This window comes from Peromyscus californicus, unplaced genomic scaffold, assembly GCF_007827085.1.
Source record: "Peromyscus californicus insignis strain IS unplaced genomic scaffold, ASM782708v3 Scaffold_3__1_contigs__length_106647218, whole genome shotgun sequence".
Lineage (NCBI taxonomy): Eukaryota > Metazoa > Chordata > Mammalia > Rodentia > Cricetidae > Peromyscus > Peromyscus californicus.
In genome coordinates this window covers 65,285,423-65,306,018 of record NW_026294551.1, presented here as the reverse complement: position 1 = coordinate 65,306,018, position 20,596 = coordinate 65,285,423, and the positions used below count along the sequence as shown (strand labels likewise).

The following is a 20,596-nucleotide window of genomic DNA, read 5'->3' as shown; positions in this document are numbered from 1 at the left end:
TGAGAGTTTTTTATAAGCAATAAGCTGGGCAGTGGGACACACATCTAGAATTTCAGCACTTGGCCGGCTGGGACAGGAGGATTGCTGGAACTTTGAGGCTGTTTTGGGTTACATAGCAAGACCCTTCCTTTAAAAAAAAGGAAAGAACTTAAGGGTTTTATTGCATTTATTTGCTTGCACGAATGGGAGCTCCATGGCATGCCTGTGGAAATCAGAAGACAGCTTGTTGGAGTTAGTGTGTTCTGTTTTCTGGCAACATGCATTTTTTGTTTGTTTGTTTATCGAGACAGGGTTTCTCTGTGTACCTTTGGAGCCTGTCCTGGAACTAGCTCTGTAGCCCAGGCTGGCCTCTAACTCACGGAGATCTGCCTGCCTCTGCCTCCCGAGTGCCCCACCACTGCCCCACTGATGTGCTTTTATTTACCCAGACCAAGACATTTAAAAAGACCAGTGTCTGGAGAACTTTTACCCTCTTTACAGATACATCTTCAGTCTACCTCACTCCCAGTCTTTATGTATTTGCTGGTAGGTAAACTTTGTCATTAGCCCTGGGGCCTGCTTTCCTGCTAGCATGCACCAATGCTGTGAGCACATGAAGAAATTACTCCAGTTAGAGCTCAGGTGGGCACTAGCCTGGCTCTGGGCTGAAGCAGGTGAAGACCTTTTTGTTTTTTTTAACAGGGTCACTATGTATCCTTGGCTGTCTTGGAACTTGCTATCTAGACTAGGGTGGCCTTACTTAAATTCCCAGAGATTCTCCCCTGTCTCTCTCTCAAGGGCAGGCATTAAAGGCATATGCCACCAAATTCGGCACAGGTGAAGATCTTTAGACTAGTCACAGAACTAATAGATGGTGGGTAGCTTATCTGGGTCAACCTGGGGTCACAGGACAGTGGTTTTGTTACAACTGAGATTTTCTAGTATTCTGCTTCTCAGTGCTGGAGGGTAAGGGTACTGGGGGCTGGGCTCTACAACCCCAGCTATTGGAAGGTGTCTATCCACCATTAGGGGCAGTGGCTCCAGTAATGGGCTGGAAGCCAGGAGTACATTGACCTCACAGTTAGGAACTGGGCAAGGACACTTTCTGCTCATTAAAGGACATGGTCTGTTGAAGAACCTTCTTGTGAGGCCAGCTGGGCAGATTCTGTGCTTGGAGGCTGAGACAGTTCCTGACCTGGCATGGCAGGGGAGGGAAGCAAGAGCCAAGTGGATAAGCAGAATCCTGTGAGTCTCTAAAGGAGGGAGAGACAGACACCCTTGGTTTTCAGAACTGTGTTGGGAAAGTATGTGCATGTAGACAGGAGCAAACTAACCAGAGCCACTTCCTTAGAAAAGAAAGACATTGCACATTGTGTTCTTTAAAAGCCATCTTCATCTTTGTAGATATACCCTTCATTCCTAACACACATCTTTCCAGAGTTTGCCTGCCCTGTGGGTGTGTGGATGTGTGAATGAATGTACACATCCTCATCTGTTCTATAGGAAACATTATTTTGTGACTATCTTCTTTCATTGTGTCCCTCTCCACATAATCTGAGACCATGATATTTTAATGACTGTGGTGAAAGTGGATAGACTTAATTGGTGATTTCAGTACTGTTGGAGCTGAAATTGTGCATAGCTCTTATCTCACATTATTGGGGTTAAATTTAAAAGATGGAACTGGATAGACATGGTGGTGTGCTTGTGAGGCAGAGGCAGGGGGATCTCTATGAGTTCAGCCTGGTCTACATGGTGAGTTCCAAAACAGACACTTGTGATATGCTGTCCAAACAGACGGAACTGTGGAGTCAAATTGGCATATATGCTTTCTTTAGGGACAGAGAAGCTGGTTCTTGCCTCAACTGTAGTCAGTGAGGACAGAGCAGGCCTTGGTATGGCCCTGGACTTGTCCGCTTATGTCTTCAGTTTCCCTTTCTCTGCTCATGCAGAAATTTATAGAGAATTCCATTTCTTTCCCTTACAGATTTTGTCATAGGTTTGGAAGCTGAGTTACAGTGCATCCTTGGGCATGGGCTTCCTTCCTGAGCCTCAGCTGGCATTTCATAAGAAATACATACTTGGACTCTAAGGGTTTCCTCACCTCAGAGTTTGACTCCTGGGGGCAGGGCTGTCAGCACATGTTCTTGCCCTCTCTTCAGTGGCTCCTCTGGGAACCGGCAGGTGCATGGTCGGATGGGTATGGTGGTGACACAGGCTCTAAACAGCTGTTTTCTCTCTCCTTGTTCCCATAGAACCTTCTGCTCCAGCCAAGGTGGTGAGGGCAGCTGCTCCTAAACAGCGCAAGGGAAGCAAGGTAAGAAGCAAGGAGAGTGACTCCAGTGGGTGACTCCTCTTCTTGTTCTAGTAAGCACTTCTGGTCCCTCTCTGGAGAGCGTGGAAGCCTTTTCTGGGTGCTCATGCATGGTGTCTTGAGTTTACAAACTGAAGTGGTCCCACTCTCTCAGAGAAACCAGAGCTTGGGTGTGGGGCAAAATGACCAAGGTAGGGTAACCCTGGGGCCTTCATAGACTATGTCTTGCAGGTTGGTGACTTTGGAGATGCAATCAATTGGCCTACACCTGGAGAGATAGCCCACAAGAGTGTGCAGGTGAGTGTGGGGAGGGGTTGACAGGTTCAGATATTGTCTTTATAAACTCAATTGACTTTTGTCCAAGAGCCATAAGCCTCACCATTTTTGAGTTTTGAAGATGAGTAGTTGGCAGGGCACTGTAGTATATTTCTGTAGTCCCAGCTACTCAAGAGGATGACTGCTCAGTCCAAGAGTTCAAGGCCAGTCTGGGTAACATAAGACAGACACACACACACACACACACACACCCTTCTTCTGATCTGAACAAACAAATGGAGACTAGTTCTATAAGGTGGGCAGCAAGCAATAAAATAATTAAGATTAACTTCATGTGAGCCTAGTTTCAGGATCTGCCAGGCAATGTTCATTTCCTCTCTGCCTTCCAGTGATCTGACCCCAGAAGTTAGTAGTTCTTGATGGTCCAGTAGATTAGGAGACAGCTGTGTTGTAGTTTTCCAAAGCCCATATTTCTCCATTACTGTGCCAGGATTTTCTGAGTGATTGAGGAGAGATAACAGGTCAAGCACTGGTTCCAGATTAGCTCCCCTAGACCCTAACAGAAGAGACTCTTGGTCAGTTCTGTTCTTCTCAGTACTTGTGTTCTGAGCTAGTGACCACCTCAGAGGGTCATACCCTTACTGTAAAGGTGGTACAGACAAGCCAGGGTCAGCATCTCGTCCATCTTCACATTTGGGTAGGCTAGAGAAATGAACTGTTCCTCCTGCTTCATGGCACGTGTGGCCATGTCTTGTAGTGTGTAGCCTACCCTAACACATTCCCAGTGACCAGGTGTGTCCCTCCTCCAGCCCAAGAGGCTCTAGTATGCACTCTCTCCCTTGCCTACTGCAGCCACAGTCCCACAAGCCTCAGCCTGCCCGTAAGCTGCCACCCAAGAAGGACATGAAGGAGCAGGAGAAAGGAGATGGAGGTGATAGTAAGGAGAGCCCGAAAACAAAGTCAGATGAATCAGGGGAGGAAAAGAATGGGGATGAAGACTGCCAGCGAGGCGGGCAGAAGAAGAAAGGTGAGTGCACCTGCTTGGCCAGGACCTGGGAGGTATGCTTGCAGAACTTGTAAATGACGTAAGTCTGATGGCCAGGAGGTGACTCACTGCTTGGAATAGCTGTGTTTTAAGCCTTAGTACATCTACTCTCAAATGGACTTTTACATTGCTCTGAGTTTCTAAAATCCACCGAAATGATGCAGGCTTGACTGCTTTTTCTCATTAACCCTCAAGCCAGGCATGAGGTGGCCAGTCTGACTCATTCTCACTTCAGCAGCATCCTCTCTCCATCCTGTCTCCTGTTCACTCCACCTAAGCTGATCACTTCTTACAGGCAGTGATGTGGCCCCGGGTGTGAAGGGAGCCTGGAAAGTTAGGTGTCCTGCTCCAGAAAGTGATTCTTACACTGAGAGCCACTGACCTCCTTATTTTAGAGATTTGAGAGAGAGAGACAGAGACAGAGACACAGTATTTAAAAAGAATGTGCCTATGGCTACCAGATGGATAGTTTTGGGCCAAAATTTTTGGGGAAGGAAAAAAAGCCATGTAGGGAGGGGCCTGCCATGCCTCTCACATGCCCATGCTGTCCCTCAGGGAACAAACACAAGTGGGTTCCGTTGCAAATAGACATGAAGCCTGAAGTACCGAGAGAGAAATTGGCCTCACGTCCCACTCGCCCGCAGGAGCCAAGACATACACCTGCTACCCGAGGGGAGCTCAAAGGTATGTACTGCTTGCTATGGAGGGTCTGGATGAGGAGGATACTCTCGGGATTTACCTTGTGTTCTTTCTCACCATAGGATCTGAACCTGTCACCTACATGCCTGTATCTGTGGCCCCACCTACCCCAGCCTGGCAACCAGAGACCAAACCAGAGCCTGCCTGGCATGACCAGGATGAGACATCGAGTGTGAAGAGTGATGGGGCCGGTGGGGCTCGGGCTTCCTTCCGTGGCCGTGGACGGGGGCGTGGTCGTGGACGGGGCCGTGGCCGGGGTGGCACACGAAGTACGTGAAGCCCCTTTGGGCTCCAGGATGTCCAAGGGAGTGCGACAGGGGTAGTAGTCGTGAATCTTCCTCTCTGATGATGCTCGTTTCTCCTGTAGCCCACTTTGACTACCAGTTTGGCTACCGAAAATTTGATGGCACAGAGGGACCCCGTACCCCCAAGTACATGAACAATATCACCTACTATTTTGACAATCTCAGCAGCACTGAGATTTACAATGTGGACCAGGAGCTGCTCAAGGACTATATCAAGCGCCAGATGTGAGTATGAAGGCTCTTCTGGTCAGTGCTGGAATGGGGCCCAGAACAGGGCCTAGTGAGCGATAGTTGCAGTAGCCCTGTTTAAACTGTGAAAGATGGCTTTTCTGCTTTCACAGAACACTGTTCATTACAAATGTAAAACCACATTTACCTTAAGAAAAGTGGAGACTCCCATTAACCGGTGAGCAGCCTGGTTCCCTTCTGTACTCCGAGAGTTACAAAGCAGCCCATCAGCAGCATGGTGGATGCTGGCAAGCGTGTCCTTGAGCTGTCACTGTTGCCAAGTTATTGCAGGCTCTTCTTGTCCCATCCTATAACTTCTGCATACTGGAGTCCTATGAGCTGGGTCTCCTTTCCCTGTTTTATAGGGGAGCAGGCAGTCCAGTAACTCCTCCAAAATCACAGTAAGTAGCAAAGCACAGGATTAAAGCTCTTTCTGTCTAAATACTTTGCCCTTACTCATTCTAATGTGCTGGCTCACAGAACAGAGGAGAACCCATACAAGGAAGTAGGCAGTGTAGTGTTAGTGTTTTGGGAACAGAACAGTGTTGGAACTGAGTTTCAAAGGAGGATTAGTTTGTTGGGCTCACCTATGATAGCTGAAAGGTAGAAAGGGTGACTTTGACTCAAAGTAGCAGGACATCATTTTCAGTCCCACACCAATGGTTCTCAACCTTTCTCATGCTATGACCCTTTACTACAGTTCTTCATGTTATGGTGACCCCCAACCATAAAATTATTTTGCTACTGTTATGAATCGTAATGTAAAGTATCTGTTTTCTGATGGTCTTGTAAAAGGGTCAGGTTGTTTGACCCCCAAAGGGGTTGTGACCCACAGGTTGCGAGCCTCTGCTTTAAGCTGTATGGTGGGAGAGGAAGCGAGGCGGCCAGAGATAGGAGATTGCCGGGGTGAATAGGAAGCAGGGGAGGCTCATAGCCCCTCAGTGATGCCTTTTTTCCCCACTTAGTGAATACTACTTCAGCGTGGACAATTTAGAGCGAGACTTCTTCCTGAGACGGAAAATGGATGCTGATGGGTTCCTTCCCATCACCCTTATTGCTTCCTTTCACCGTGTACAGGCCCTAACCACTGACATCTCACTCATCTTTGCGGTATGTCTTCTCCCAGGGGTTAGGGTGGGAAAGTAAGGTCGTCCCTGTGAATCCTGAGGTGATGGGCTAAGCTCTGGAAGAAGCCCCACTAACTGCATCTACTGAGACCCAAGGGGTCCCCATAGGACAGTGAACATTCACCAGCTACAGCACGAGTCAACCATAGCTGGTCTTGCTGTGTACCCCTTATCTGCTTTCACTTACCTTGTAATCTTCTAGAAAATCTAGCATTTCAATAGCCACACTATCACTATCACACCTACAAATATTAAGTTATTTAATATTACCTGATGCCTTGTTTCAGATTCTCCCCAGTTGGTGCCAAACATTGTTAAAAATGGTTTGTAAAGATCAGAGTCCAGATCAGATCTGTGTGTTGACTTGTACCTCCTTCATCCCTTTGTTTTTCCCTTGCTATTTACTTGTTGGGTAAATTAGGCCATATCTCCTATGCAGGATTGCATGTCCCATGGGACAGAGGCATCATTTCACATACTCATCTGTAGTCTGTTCTAGAGGCATGATGAGAATTGGGGCTTTATAAATGGCTAGTGTCTTCTTTTGGATGGCATGTTAACAGTCTATCTTCTGAGATAGAAACTGCTGGGTTATTGCAGAGACAATGTCCTTAGGGGTTGCAAATGGCGGTACTCTAATCCTTTTAGTCGACCTTTGCTTAACTAGTTTGAGGAGACACTTGCTTGTCAGTTGTTCACTTACCAAGGGTAGAACAGAAAGGACAGATCTAGGAGCTTGATCCTCTTCACCCTGTAAACAGTTTCTGGAACTTGGAGTTGGTTCCCCATATCCTTCAAAGGTAACTGGTAGGATCTCAGGACTTCCTCTTTTTTTTTGGTTTTTCGAGACAGGGTTTCTCTGTGTAGCTTTGCGCCTCTCCTGGAACTCACTTGGTAGCCCAGGCTGGCCTCGAACTCACAGAGATCCGCCTGGCTCTGCCTCCCGAGTGCTGGGATTAAAGGCGTGCGCCACCACCGCCCGGCTTCAGGACTTCCTCTTTAGCACTGTATGTTATAAGCAATATGGATTACCCTATATTTTTTTTTCTCAGTCCTTTGTTAGATCACACTTTACTATATTTGGTCCATGAGGCCATAGTTCACCCTGTTCCAGGTGGATTGCTTTTGTTGTTGTTGTTTTGGGTTTCTGTTTTTTTCTAAAACAGGATTTCTCTATGTAATCTCCCTAGCTATTCTGGAATTCTCTCTGTAGACCAGACTAGCCTTGAACGCAGAGATCTTCCTGCCTCTGCCTCCCAAGTGCAGGGATTAAAGGTGTGCGCCACTGCTGCTGCTGCCGCTGCCGCTGCCGCTGCCGCCGCCGCCGCCGCCGCCGCCGCCGCCGCCGCCGCCGCCGCCGCCGCCGCCGCCGCCGCCGCCGCCGCCGCCGCCGCCGCCGCCGCCGCCCCCCCCCCGCCCCCGCCCCCGCCCCCCGCCCCCGCCCCCCGCCCCCACCCCCCCACATTAATTCCTCTTTACAGGAACTGGAGTTTAGACACCACACTTTGAGTCATTGCCTTGCTGTTGCTACTTGGTTGTTAGTTGCTTCTAGGTTGAGTACAGTACAGTATGAGATGATTATTTTCCTTTCCTTTTTTAAGATAGGATTTCTCTGTGTAGCCCTAGCTGCCCTGGAACTTACTTTGTAGACCAGGCCTCTGCATCTGCCTTCCAAGTGCTGGGATTAAAGTCATTTTTCCACCAGACCTGGCTATTTTCCTTTTAAGACAGAGTCTCACTATGTAGCCCTGGTTTTCCTGGAACTTGCTATGTAGATCAGACTGGCCTGAAACTCTTAGAAACCTGCCTACCCCTGCCTCCCAAGTGCTGGATTAAAAGTGTGTGCTATGGCTGGCTTCCACTTTTTTTAGTTCCATGTCCCAAATTCCCAATTAATTTGTTTTAATCCACAATATGTACATACTGTTCCTGTAATAATTCATTCATTACCACTGCAGACTGACTTTTGTTTTCTTTTTGGCATTTTACATGGTCAGATAAATGTTACTCTAAGTCATGAAAAATACTTTTTTTTGACACTGTGCCTTTAACTTGGTATGTATTAGTTTCTTTTTACTCAAGTTTTGAAGGTTATATCAGCCATCATAATTTTTAATTTTTTAAGATTTTTATTTATTATGTATACAGCATGTATGACTGCAGGCCAGAAGAGGGTACCAGATCTCATTATAGATGGTTGTGAGCCACCATGTGGTTGCTGGGAATTGAACTCAGGACCTCTGGAAGAGCAGCCAGTGCTCTTAACCTCTGAACCATCTCTTCAGCCCATCAATTTTTAAAAAATTTTAAGTAGAAAACATTGATTCAAAGTCTACATGATATATAAGTATTAAAACTGTCATATTTGCCAGGCAGTGGTGGTGCACGCCTTTAATTGCAGCACTCAGGAGGCAGAGGCAGGCCATGGTGAGTTCCAGGACAGTCAGCACTACACAGAGAAACCCTGTCTGGAAAAACAACAACAAAAAATGAATAAATAAAATAAAAACAAAGGAAATAAATAAAGAAAAACATACAGATTTATGTGCATACAATTGTTGCTAGGTGTCACAGACAAATTCTTTTTTTGTTGTCATTGTTGTTATTGTTTTGTTTGTTTTCCATTTTTGAAACAGGGTTCGTCTGTTTAGCCCTTGCTGTCCTGGAACTTGCTCAGTAGACCAGGCTGGCCTTGGACTCAGAGAGAGCCACTGGCCTCTGCCTCCCAAGTGCTGGTAAATGGTGATATGTCACAAATATTTTATCACTTCTTTGATTTACTTTATGTATCTGGGAACTAGCTGCAAAGTGGTGCAAAATAGAAGATCCTACCTCCTTTTTTTTCCTCACAAGACGGGGTTTCCCTGTGTAACCTTGGCTGTCCTGGAACTCACCACCCCATTCTTATTTTAAGCTGCATAGTACACCTCCCATGGTGTTTCATCCATTAAGATAGAATCATGGTGGTTTCTAGTCCCTTGGGAGGGAGAGGAAATGAGGGAGGAGGGGTATGTACGTATGGGTGCTCTGTTTGTATGTATGTCTGTGCATCATGTTTATGTAGTGCCTGCAGAGGCCAGAAGAGGGCGCGTGCTGGCTTCTCCTTGGGACTAGAGTTAGAGATGACTGTGAGCTGCCATGCGGGTGCTGTGAATGTAACCCAGATCTTCTTGGAAGAGCAGTCAGTGCTCTTAACTGCTTTTACTGATCTACAAACAGCATATGTCTATAACAGATGGCTTTGTATGTTTAGCTTTTTGTCTGGCATAGATTTTAGAAGTAGGGTGGCAGATCCAAAGGTGAATGCAAACTAATTTTGCAAGACACTGCATAACCCTTTCTAGATGTGAATCTTCTGCACTCCCACCCGCAGTATCTCTGTTCTTCTTCCCTTGGTCATAATGACGATGTTACCACATGTTGAGTCTTCCCTTCCCCCCCCCCTCAAAAGATTTCAAAGAGTTTACATAGAAAATCTCTTAAACCAGGTGTGGTATTGCACACCTTTAATCCCAGTGCATGAGAGACAGGCAGGAGGATCTCTGAGTTTGATGCCACATTGGTCTACAAATTGAGTTCCAGGACAGCCAGGGCTACACAGAGAAACCCTGTCACAGAAAAAAAAGAAAGCAAGAAAGAGAAAAGGCCTAATCTTCACTTTTATATCCAGAGATAACAGCCCATGATAATTTTCCTGTGCCTCTTAACAACAGTTGTATTACATATATCTGTTTTTTTTTTCTCAAAATTCAAATAAAGGACTGGTATTTGCCCTGACCTATTCCTGTCTTATGGTTTAAATTGCCAACATGATGGTAGGTGCTTTTCTTACTACAGTCACTGTCACTGTGAACAGCCTTTTACCGAAATCTTGGACATATGGTCTCCTTTGTGCAAGTGTTCTCTGGATTTCTGGAAGTTGACTTGCAGGCTTGTTGAGTGACAGTCTTCATGTTTGTACTTCTTACGTGCCTGTCTGTCAGGGAGAATGTGGCCAGATGTTTACTACTGCTGCTGTCCTGAACCAGGTGCTTAGGGACCTGCTTTTCTCCAGCTCTCTGTTTGCCCCAGGTGGTCCTCTTCATTCCTGTCTCTCCTCCTCTGCAGGCTCTAAAGGACAGCACAGTGGTGGAGATCGTTGAGGAGAAGGTCCGCAGGAGGGAACAACCTGAGAAGTGGCCACTTCCTGGTCCCCCTATAGTGGATTATTCACAGACCGATTTCTCTCAGCTTCTCAACTGCCCAGAGTTTGTTCCCCGCCAGCACTACCAGAAGGAGACTGGTAGGTGCCCCAGTGGTGGCTAGATATCATCTCAACCTCCAATGTGCAGTCACCTCAGGACTGCCCTAGAAAAGACTAGGATGATGAAGCCTGGCTTTTCCTCCCTTCAGAATCAGCACCTGGCTCTCCCCGTGCTGTTACCCCGGTGCCAACCAAGACAGAGGAGGTCAGCAACCTGAAGACTCTTCCCAAGGGCCTGTCTGCCAGCCTCCCAGACCTGGATTCTGAGAGCTGGATTGAAGTGAAGAAAAGGCCTCGGCCCTCCCCAGCACGCCCTAAGGTGGGTGAGGCCTGGCTTAGTCCTGAGGGTCTAAACTGAAAACCTAGGTGGCCCTGGGTCCTAGAAAGAGGAAAGCAGTGTGTGTTGACTCCAGGTAGGATCACTGCCTTCTCTCCAGGCCCATTCATTTTTTCCACTTCTGCAAGCTCAGCTCCCTCTTTGGAGACCTTTGGTTTGGAGACCTTTGTGAAGTGGCCTCAGAGCTGACCTTGGACTTGTCTTCTCTATAGTTCTGTCCTTCTGTATGTGTTTTGCCACTGTGTCTGGCTCTCCCATTTTCTTTCCCTCTCTGTGTCTGCTCAATCCCAGAATATCTCACTGTTCTTGGCTTCAGCCAAGAGAAGTAGTGTTGAGTAGACAAGTACCTTCCAAGGCCCAGGCAACTGTACAAGCTCTGGAAAGATGGGACCTAGGGGTAGCCCCATTTCTCCTTCATATCTTGAACCTTAAAAGAAGGGAATTCTGTGGGAAGTGCTTGGCCCACCAGAGAATTGCTTCTTGGGTGTATACTGTGTGGGAGACATGCCTCTCCTGGTGTCAGTCAGATACATTCAGTCTGTCACCACTGAAATGTTTCACCTTGCCTTTGGAACGTGCTGTCTTTTCTGCCTAGCCCACTCTGTTCCTTTAGTGGCCTGTTCTAGGAAGATTTTCCTAACCACACCCAACTCTGGGTGGCTCAGCATCCTCCTTGTGTGCTTCCTAGGCCTGTTAAGAGCCTTCGTTGAACCATGCTGCAGATGGCTGCTGGTTGCTTTCTCCTGCTGAGCTGTGAAGTTCCTAAGTACAGGGTCTTGTTTTGCTCGTCCAGGCTTTCATACAGAGCTTGGTACTGTTGGGTGGGTGCTCACTCATCGAACCATTGAATATCTGCTATGATTGGGACCAGTGTAAGTACTGAAGGTACTGAAGCAAGGCTGCTTGCCTGAAACTGTCTGCCAAGGTGTTGAGTAGACACATGATGGAAGGTTCATCTGAACTGTGCTTTGTGCCTGCTTCTAACAGCCAGTATGTGGGCTGTGAAGGTAAACAGAAACAACTGTATGTGAATGACTGTGTGTAACTGAGTAAAGGTACTGGGCTCCTTTGAGGTGTTTCTTTCTCCATGAAGCTGAGTCCAGAAAGGACACCTGTGATTTACTGGAGTTGCCAGGGTTACATTTGTGATGTTTTTGAACTGAGAGACTAGAGAGCTTCTTAGACAGCTAGAAAATCTGGTCGAAGGGCCTCATTTGTCATTCCCAGGTCATTCCCCTTTGGTGTCTGTCCCTATTTCAGAAGTCAGAGGAGCCCAGGTTCTCCCACCCAACTGCTCTGCCTCAGCAGCTTCCCTCCCAGCAGCTGATGTCTAAGGATCAGGATGAGCAAGAAGAACTAGACTTCCTGTTTGACGAGGAGATGGAGCAGATGGATGGGCGGAAGAACACCTTCACTGCCTGGTCCGATGAGGACTCTGATTATGAGATTGATGACCGGGATGTCAACAAGATCCTCATTGTCACTCAAACACCACCTTACATGCGTCGGCACCCTGGGGGGGACCGCACAGGCAACCACACTTCTCGTGCCAAGATGAGTGCTGAGCTGGCCAAGGTCATTAATGATGGGCTCTTCTACTATGAGCAAGACCTATGGACTGAGAAGTTTGAGCCTGAGTATTCACAGATCAAGGTGAGGCTCAAGCATAGCTTGAGGGCCTGGGGTTCTTGTAACATGTGGAGAAGAGGAAGGTTGGCCACATGACTTTGGGCAGGTACCTTCATTATAGCCTTTTGTCTTTGTATATGAGAAGGTGATGGATGATTGATACTAACAGAGGAAATGTGTATGTGTACAGTGTAAACAGCATGTGGGTGACTAACTGTCCTGTCTAACCATTCATTTTGTTTTTGTTTTTGTTTTTGTCTTGTTTTGTTTTTTGAGACAGAGTTTCATTGTGTAACTTTGCGCCTTTCCTGGAACTCGATTTGTAGACCAGGCTGGCCTCGAACTCAGAGATCCATCCGCCTGGCTCTGCCTCCCGAGTGCTGGGATTAAAGGCGTGCGCCACCACCGCCCGGCTAACCATTCATTTTGATGTTATACAGTTGGCTAGACCCTTGTGGAAGATAAATAAAAATTAGACTATTATCTCTAATCAGACATATATAAAAAAAAACACGTCTTTTTAGGGATTCATATTAGTGGAAAATGGAGAAAAGAGAGACCCTTGTGGAGACATTTCTTGTCAGTTTTTTTGGAGTGGCTATGTTTGGTGCTTGGGGAGCTTGTGAACAAGTAGTAATGTAGAGATGAAAGTGGCTGGCAGTGTCCTCCCAGCTGTAGAAAACTCAGGAAGTGTCAGGGCAGTCTGCAGCACATTCCTTGATAGCTGCTGCCCAACTGTGCAATGCCTAGGAAGAGGAGCAGGGTCAGCACTGAGATCAGTACCCTAATGCCAAGGCACCTGGGATGGTGGTAAAGACTAGAATCCTGTGTGTGGACAGGGAAGCCATCGTCACCAGTTTTCTGCTAGTCTTGATTCCTGAGCCAGCCAGAGCATCTTAGTGACTAACAGCTTCCCCACCTACCTCACATCTACAGCAAGAAGTCGAGAACTTCAAGAAAGTGAATATGATTAGTCGGGAGCAGTTTGACACACTGACCCCTGAGCCCCCTGTGGATCCTAACCAGGAAGTTCCTCCTGGACCACCTCGGTTCCAACAAGGTGAGGGATGGGTACCTGAAGCCCAGTGTGGGTGAGAGGTATTGAGCCCTAGCCAGAGATTTCCCTGCACATTGACCCCATTCTGCCTCTACAGTTCCTACTGATGCCCTGGCCAACAAGCTGTTTGGTGCTCCTGAGCCCTCCACCATTGCCCGTTCTCTACCAACCACTGTCCCAGAGTCGCCAAACTACCGAAACGCCAGGACTCCCCGCACTCCCCGGACCCCTCAGCTCAAAGACTCTAGTCAGACATCACGGTTTTATCCAGTGGTGAAAGAAGGGCGGACCCTAGATGCCAAGGTAAGGTCCTTCAGCTGGGTGGAGTCCTGCCTGCTTTTCTGCCTTGTCTGAGCCAACAAAGGGCCAGGATCCCCTCAGACAGCATCCTTAGACTGAGAGCTCACAAAGTAGACTTGAGTATAGGCATGGCCTGCAGAGGCTGAAGGAAGGCAGACCAGATGAGAGGCCTCAGGCACATCTCCCTGCTTTTTCACCTCAACTGTGAGATAATGAGAAAATGTTTTTGTAGGGTTGGGGGTATAGTTCAGTGGTATTGTTCTTGTCTAGTACACAAAGCCTTGTGTTCAACCTCCAGTTGTATCAAAATAAGAAAATGCTTTTGTAAAATGGAATGTACCACTTGTATACTAAGGGCTGCTTGATAATACATTATAGTAGTAGATGTGTAGATAACAAGTTCTGGTTTCATCTTTACAGATGCCACGAAAAAGGAAGACAAGACACAGCTCAAACCCCCCCTTGGAGAGTCATGTGGGTTGGGTGATGGATTCCCGGGAGCACAGGCCCAGGACTGCTTCTATTAGGTACTGTGACCGGGGCAGTCAGGCTGCCTGTGGGGCATGTAGGGTACATGGCACTCACCTACTGAATCTAAATCCATACAGCCGTGTGGGAAGCTTAGCCCAAGGCCTGAGAATTGGAAGCTTCTTTGTGTTTTGTTCTTTTTCTTTTTAGACAGGGTCTTAACTATGCAGCCCTCATCAGCCTGGAACTTAGTTATGTAGACCAGCTTGGCCTTGAGTTCATAGATCCACCTGCTCACAAGATTCTGCCTCTAGTGCTGAGATTAAAGGCATGAGCTACCATGCCTGACTGTTAGTAGGCTGCCACCATACCTGACTATAAAGACATGCTGTCATGACAAGACTGGGTTCCGTCCCCAGCACCACAGTATGACTCAGCCACTCAGTGTAGGGCCCAGACACTTCATTAATTTTTGCCAAATCTATTTTTAAGTAAGGTTTGGGAGTCACCAGTCTGCGTACTTGGCTTCCCAGGGATGCAGACACTAGAAATAGGTAAGGATTTAAGGAAAGTTTCATACTGTGAGTTCCTTTGGCATTGATAGATCTGTCTGTCACCCCTGGACCAGGGTCCCAAGCCCTGTGAACCCCAATGACCTCTCAGAACTCTCCCAAGGTCACTGCACGGCTGTAGGTGGCTGTAGGTTAAGGCCAGTGCAGAGCAAAACTGTACCCTGGCTGGTAGGTCAGAAGGACGTCTCCTAATCTTAGAGTGGGGCTACATGGGAAATTTGTGACTGGTGATGCCATCATTCTTGTGGCTTCCATAGCTCCAGTCCTTCCGAAGGAACACCTGCAGTTGGCAGCTATGGCTGTACCCCTCAGTCACTGCCCAAGTTCCAGCATCCTTCCCATGAGTTGCTCAAGGAAAATGGCTTCACACAACATGTCTACCACAAGTATCGGAGGCGCTGCCTTAATGGTAAGTAAGGGCCAGCCTAGTCCCTGGCCGTTGCTTAGTGACCCACCCAATGTCCCAGGGTATAAAGGCTAGAGGGAGCAGGGCAGGGCAGGGCAGGCAGCAGTTGACTTTTTCTTGACCTTGGAATAAGAAATGGCGTGGCATTGCAGAAAGAAGTACTGAAGTTCCTCGCCATTCTGGAAGCTCAGTAGGAGGGTCTTGGGTTGCAGGCCAGCCAGTCGTGAAACTTGTTAGACTTCGGGGAGATGGTTTCTAAATGTAAGAAGTTAAAAGACTACAGTGCCCTGAGTGTTCTAACCCTTATCTTCACCCTCAGTATAGGAAATGCCAGGTTTTGCTCATTCTGGCAATATTGCTGGATCAACTGTTGCTGGTGTCCCAGACAAAGCTTTTATGGTTGGGCTGAGACTGAGCAGGGCTTTCTTGGTAAAGATTTGGGTCCAGGTTAGCTCACGGTACTGTTGAGTGGCTCTGGAACGCAGACAACTTTTCTTTGGAAGAGGTTGTAGGAAGTGAAGAAATTGTAACAAACTTTTGTTACCTGCAAAGCCTGAATGCTTATTCTCTGTCCCCTTGCTCTGGAAGATGGTAGAAGGAGAGGGCCTTGGTAGAGCCTCTGGTCATAGGAGATACCTTGAAGGTGTAGGGTTTTGATAGGGTGGCCTGAGGATATGCAGGTCAGTCTGTTACCCCTTTGTGGCTTGGTACTTGCCTCAGTATTTCTTTACTCTGGGAGTGAGAGGTGGGTGAGGGTGTAACATACGATTCATATTGTGTGTACAATACAGAATTTGAACAGTGTTGTTAGTCTTTGGAGGAAGTTGGAGTTTTCAGTTGTGGTGGCACTAAATTATGTCCCTCCCCATCTTAGTAACCTTTCTATTATTGTGATGAGACACTGTGACCAAAGTGACTTATAGAAAGAAGAGTTTAGGCCGGACGGTGGTGGCGCCCGCCTTTATCCCAGCACTCGGGAGGCAGAGCCAGGCAGATCTCTGTGAGTTCGAGGCCAGCCTGATCTACAGAGCGAGCTCCAGGACGGGCACCAAAACTACACAGAGAAACCCTGTCTTGAAAAAAACAACAAAAAAGTTTATTGGAGGTTTATAGTTTCAGAAGCTGAATCCATGACCATCATGCCAGGAAGCACAGGAGTAGGCAGGCAGGTATTGTGCTGAGGACTTACATCCTTATCAGCAGGTGGAAGGCAGAAAGCGAGCAAGAAGTAACTGAGACTAGTATGGGCTTTCAAAACATCAAAGTCCATCCACAGTGACACCCCTCCTCTAACAAGGTCACACTTCCTAGTCCTTCCCAAACAGTCCACCAACTAGGGACCAAGTATTCAAACGTGAGCTTATAGGGGTCATTCTCATTCAAACAGCCAGAGTCCCTAACCTGAGCATGGGCCTCTGTTTTCCCCACATGCTCCCAGACCTTCTCCTTACATAAGAAGGTGTAAGGTGGCACCTCTTATGCTCATGATGTTTGTTCAGATCCTCTTTAGCTGGCTTATTGTCACCTCACTCTATGGTAGGAGTTTGGGGTTTTGGGGTTTTTTTGTTTGTTTGTTTTTTCTTTTCAAATATATTTTGAGTTAGGATCCTCCTGTTTTTGAGGCAGGGTCTCACTTGAACCTGGAGCTCATAGATTTTACTATCCTGGCTGCCTGGTAAGCTCCAGGGATCTGCTTGTGCATGTGGTTCAGGTTAGCCTTTAACTTTCTGTTAGTCAAGTCTGACCTTAAACTGCTGCCTCCATCTCCCAGGTGCTGTATTTTATGTATATGTGTATTTTACACACATGTGTGTCTGTGTACCATGTGCGTGCCTGGTGCCCTTGGAGGCTAGAAGAAGGTGTTGAATCTCTTGGAACTAGAGTTAGAGATGTTGCTAGCCACCTTGTGGGTGCTGGGAACCAGACCTAGGTCCTCAGCAAGAGCAGCTAATGGCTTTTAACTGCTGAGCCATCTCTTGTTTGTGTATACTTTTATGTTAACATGCTATACTTGTTAGTACTAATTTGTTGAAAAATGAGTTGCTTGTACTTTAGGCCTTGTTCTGCCTCTTCCTCAAAGTCAGTGGTTCTCAACCTGTGGTTCTTGGCCCTTTCAGGAGATGGGGGGCGGTCCGCATACCAAATATTTTCATTACGATTCATAACAGCAGCAAAATTAGTTACGAAGTAGCAATGAAACCATTTTATGGTTGGGGTCACCACAACATGAGGAACTGTATTAAAGGGTTGCAGCCTTAGGAAGGTTGAGAACCATTGCTCTATAGCAGGTTGAGATTCAGCTAGACAGATGGCCAGGTCAGAGGCCAGTGCTGCCTAGCAGCAAGGCCTGCAGAGTAGTTAGTTCTGAGTGAACAAAGGGCAGTCTGGCCTGACTTCCTCCTCTCCTGTCTTTCCCATCAGAGCGGAAGCGCTTGGGCATTGGCCAGTCTCAGGAGATGAACACCCTTTTCCGCTTTTGGTCCTTTTTCCTCCGAGATCACTTCAATAAAAAGATGTATGAGGAGTTCAAGCAGCTGGCACTGGAGGACGCCAAAGAAGGCTACAGGTGAGTGGGCCAGGGACTCTGTATGGCACTTGGAGACTGGTAGGGCCCCAGTGAGTCAGCTGCCAGAGCTGAAATTGGAAATTTAAAGATGAGCAAGGTATTCACACACTCCAGTTTCAGAGCTTAAAAGGTTATGTGGTTTGTGTGCACAGTCTCCTTTCTTTACCGCTTTGCTCCCTGCTCTGCTCAGTTCTGCCTTTATGTCACAAGCAAATCTACCTGTGGGAGGCCAGGGGTGCTTAGCACATAGGGTAGGCTCTTGACTCCTGCCCAAAAGCAAAGGGGTCGTCCTCCCAGCACTGGGAGACACAGTGTTGTAAACGTGGTCAGTACCATTCACTGTATTTCTTTTCTTTTTTCTTCCCCCAAGACAGTTTTTCTGTGTAGCCCTGGCTGTCTTAAAACTCACTGTGTAGACCTCAAACTTAGAGATCCCCCTGCCTCTGCCTTCCGAGTGCTGAGATTAAAGGCATGTGCCACCCCTACCCCATTCAGTGAATTTCAGTGGGAACTTTTAACAGCCTAAACCCATTGTAACAGTTCTAGAGTTTTTCTAAACCACTTCTCTGTTCTTAGAGGTTTGTGTTTTGTTTAATAGTGCTGCTGTTATGTGGGCAGGCTTTCTCTGTGTTCCAGTAGCCACTCAGATTTATCATGAACTACAAATGCTCAGCCAATAGCTCAAGCTTGTTACTAGCTAACTCTTACATTTTAAATTAACCCATATTTCTTATTTACCTTTTGCCACATGGTGGTACCTTCTTTCAACACGGTCATCTTGCTTCTCTCTGTGACTGCTCACAACTCCCAAGACTCGGCCCTTCTTCCTCCCAGCATCCTCTGTGTCTTGTTGTCCCGCCAGTACCTCCTGCCTAGCCACTGGCCAGTCAGCTCTTCTATGAAACCAATCAGAAGGCACCTGGGCAAAGACACATCTTCACAGTGTAAAAAAAGATTCTTCCGTAACAGCTGTGAACAGTTTTATGTGCCTGTAACATAGGAATCTGTATTTTCCTTGATATCACATTCCTACCTAGTGGTGAACTTTCTGACTAAGGTAAATGAACAAACCTGCTGATTGGTGTGGGTCAGAGAGCTGGCACAGGGATATGCACCTTTTCCTGTGAACAGATAGACAGGAAATAATTTTGGCTTCATGGGCTGTGCGGTCTGTCAGGGCCACAGCAATAGTTAGACACAGAGAGCACACAGGTCAGTGTGAGTGCAGGGTGTGGTAGGCAGAATCGGCTGAGCCCTGGCAGAATGAACACTGGTTCTTCAGGGCTGGTGTTAGTGCTGCTGGAGGTTTTTCTGTGGGCCTGCCATGTTTCCGGTGTAGGATAGTTCACTGTCATAACGGTTCCAGAGTTCCTTTGCTAGGCCAGCAAAGTGTGTGTGTGTGTGTCTGTGTGTCTGTCTGTCTGTCTGTCTGTCTGTCTGTCTGTCTGTGTCCCCGTCCGTGTGTCCGTCCGTCCGTCCCAGTCCCATGTTCTAGTGGGCATTGGGTCAAGCTCACCAGCTTCTGTCCTCCACAGATATGGTTTGGAGTGCCTTTTTCGATATTACAGTTATGGTCTGGAGAAGAAGTTCCGACTGGATATATTCAAGGATTTCCAGGAGGAGACTGTGAAGGACTATGAGGCTGGTAAGAGTCTCTCAGAGCTGCAGGAGCCCTCCTGGGCCTTGTTGTATTAGGCCCCACCTCTCTCCCTTCATCTCAGCTCAGCTTCCCAACCTCTCCCCTTCTTTGCAGGCCAGCTGTATGGATTAGAGAAGTTCTGGGCCTTCTTGAAATATTCCAAAGCCAAAAATTTGGACATTGACCCCAAACTGCAAGAATACCTCGGCAAATTCCGACGTCTAGAAGACTTCCGAGTGGACGTGAGTGAAAGCCTCTCTTCTGACTCCTAATTGTCCTGTAAAGAGCAGCGTCCCTCATCCTGTATGTGAAGTGATGGTGAGAGTGGACAGCGGTGCTCACTAGAGTTGTGGGTTCCCAGCCTCCCTCCTGCTGTCCTGCTCACCCACTTGCCCAGGCCCACTGCTCCTAGTTTGTGTCAGGATCAGGACCAACTGCCTGATAAACGTACTTGTTCCTTCCGGAAAAGATCCGAAACTTGCAAATTAATGTCCGGTTCTCCATTGTCTGAAATAGTGTCTGGACAGTGACATCCTGTGGTGAGTCTAGGTATTGCTTCCGAGTGTATCAAAGGCTGCCTTTAAAGTCAGCTTGACTCATCATGGTGTCTGTGCTAAGATAGTCTATGGTGCTAGCAGTGTACCTCAGTGGTGAGTACATGTTTAACTCATTCAAGGCCCTGTGTTGATGACCATCACCAAAGAAGACAGAAAAGGCTTTAACCAAAAAGTTTATGATGTAGCAATCTCTGTTGTCCTCTTGAGAACTTTTAGCAGAAAGTGGTAGGTGTAAGTAAGTAGCAGCAGTGGTCCTCAGTTATTTTAAAACTGATACTGTTTGCAGTGCCCAGACTGGTGAGCCAACTGTTCTGGCCACTCTGAACCTCTAGAATTATCATCAGTGTACAGATGTGTAAATTGGGTTTGTTTACACATCCTCTTGGGGAGGAGAGTGTGTGCAGAGAACCTGTAGGTAGCTGGGTAGACGAGTTAAGGTGGACCAGTGGCTTGATCCTGGTACATGGAAGGTACTTTTGGTGGCCTTAGTAGGGCAGACTGAATCACAGTCTTCGTTGTTGGCTTATGGGCCTAGTTAGGGCTGGAGTAAGACAGTCCAGTGTATGTGGCCCTATGGAGCCAATACATGCACCATGATGTATACCACATACCACAGGTCATTTCCTAAGTAAGAGACCCCTTCATAGAAGAGGACAAAAATTTGTAGGATTAAAACCTGATCTTTAGGATATAGACCTAAATATAAGAGGCCTTTGACAAGTTACTTTTATGTGTTTGGTCAGTTACCTTATTTTTGGTAGTGTCAACATGAAAGGACAGGATGGACCCTACTTCATTGGTAGAGCAAACCACTGTCTACATTTGGAGGTGGAAAGGAGGCCTCTGATT

At 47.3% G+C, this 20,596-nt stretch overlaps 1 protein-coding gene across 1 annotated transcript in view; it reads left to right on the top strand.

The window, feature by feature from the left end:
• The window catches only part of Larp1 (La ribonucleoprotein 1, translational regulator), a 53,666-nt gene that overhangs the window by 29,505 nt on the left and 3,565 nt on the right, over nucleotides 1–20,596 (top strand). Inside the window, exons 2-18 of the mRNA XM_052757566.1 lie at nucleotides 2,235–2,296; nucleotides 2,525–2,590; nucleotides 3,422–3,596; nucleotides 4,170–4,298; nucleotides 4,376–4,582; nucleotides 4,681–4,843; nucleotides 5,812–5,956; nucleotides 10,081–10,255; nucleotides 10,366–10,535; nucleotides 11,814–12,206; nucleotides 13,119–13,242; nucleotides 13,337–13,542; nucleotides 13,960–14,066; nucleotides 14,837–14,988; nucleotides 17,407–17,551; nucleotides 19,087–19,196; nucleotides 19,305–19,432. Of these exons, the coding sequence (XP_052613526.1) occupies nucleotides 2,235–2,296; nucleotides 2,525–2,590; nucleotides 3,422–3,596; nucleotides 4,170–4,298; nucleotides 4,376–4,582; nucleotides 4,681–4,843; nucleotides 5,812–5,956; nucleotides 10,081–10,255; nucleotides 10,366–10,535; nucleotides 11,814–12,206; nucleotides 13,119–13,242; nucleotides 13,337–13,542; nucleotides 13,960–14,066; nucleotides 14,837–14,988; nucleotides 17,407–17,551; nucleotides 19,087–19,196; nucleotides 19,305–19,432 (2,657 nt within the window). The remainder of the gene's footprint in view (nucleotides 1–2,234; nucleotides 2,297–2,524; nucleotides 2,591–3,421; nucleotides 3,597–4,169; nucleotides 4,299–4,375; nucleotides 4,583–4,680; nucleotides 4,844–5,811; nucleotides 5,957–10,080; nucleotides 10,256–10,365; nucleotides 10,536–11,813; nucleotides 12,207–13,118; nucleotides 13,243–13,336; nucleotides 13,543–13,959; nucleotides 14,067–14,836; nucleotides 14,989–17,406; nucleotides 17,552–19,086; nucleotides 19,197–19,304; nucleotides 19,433–20,596) is intronic.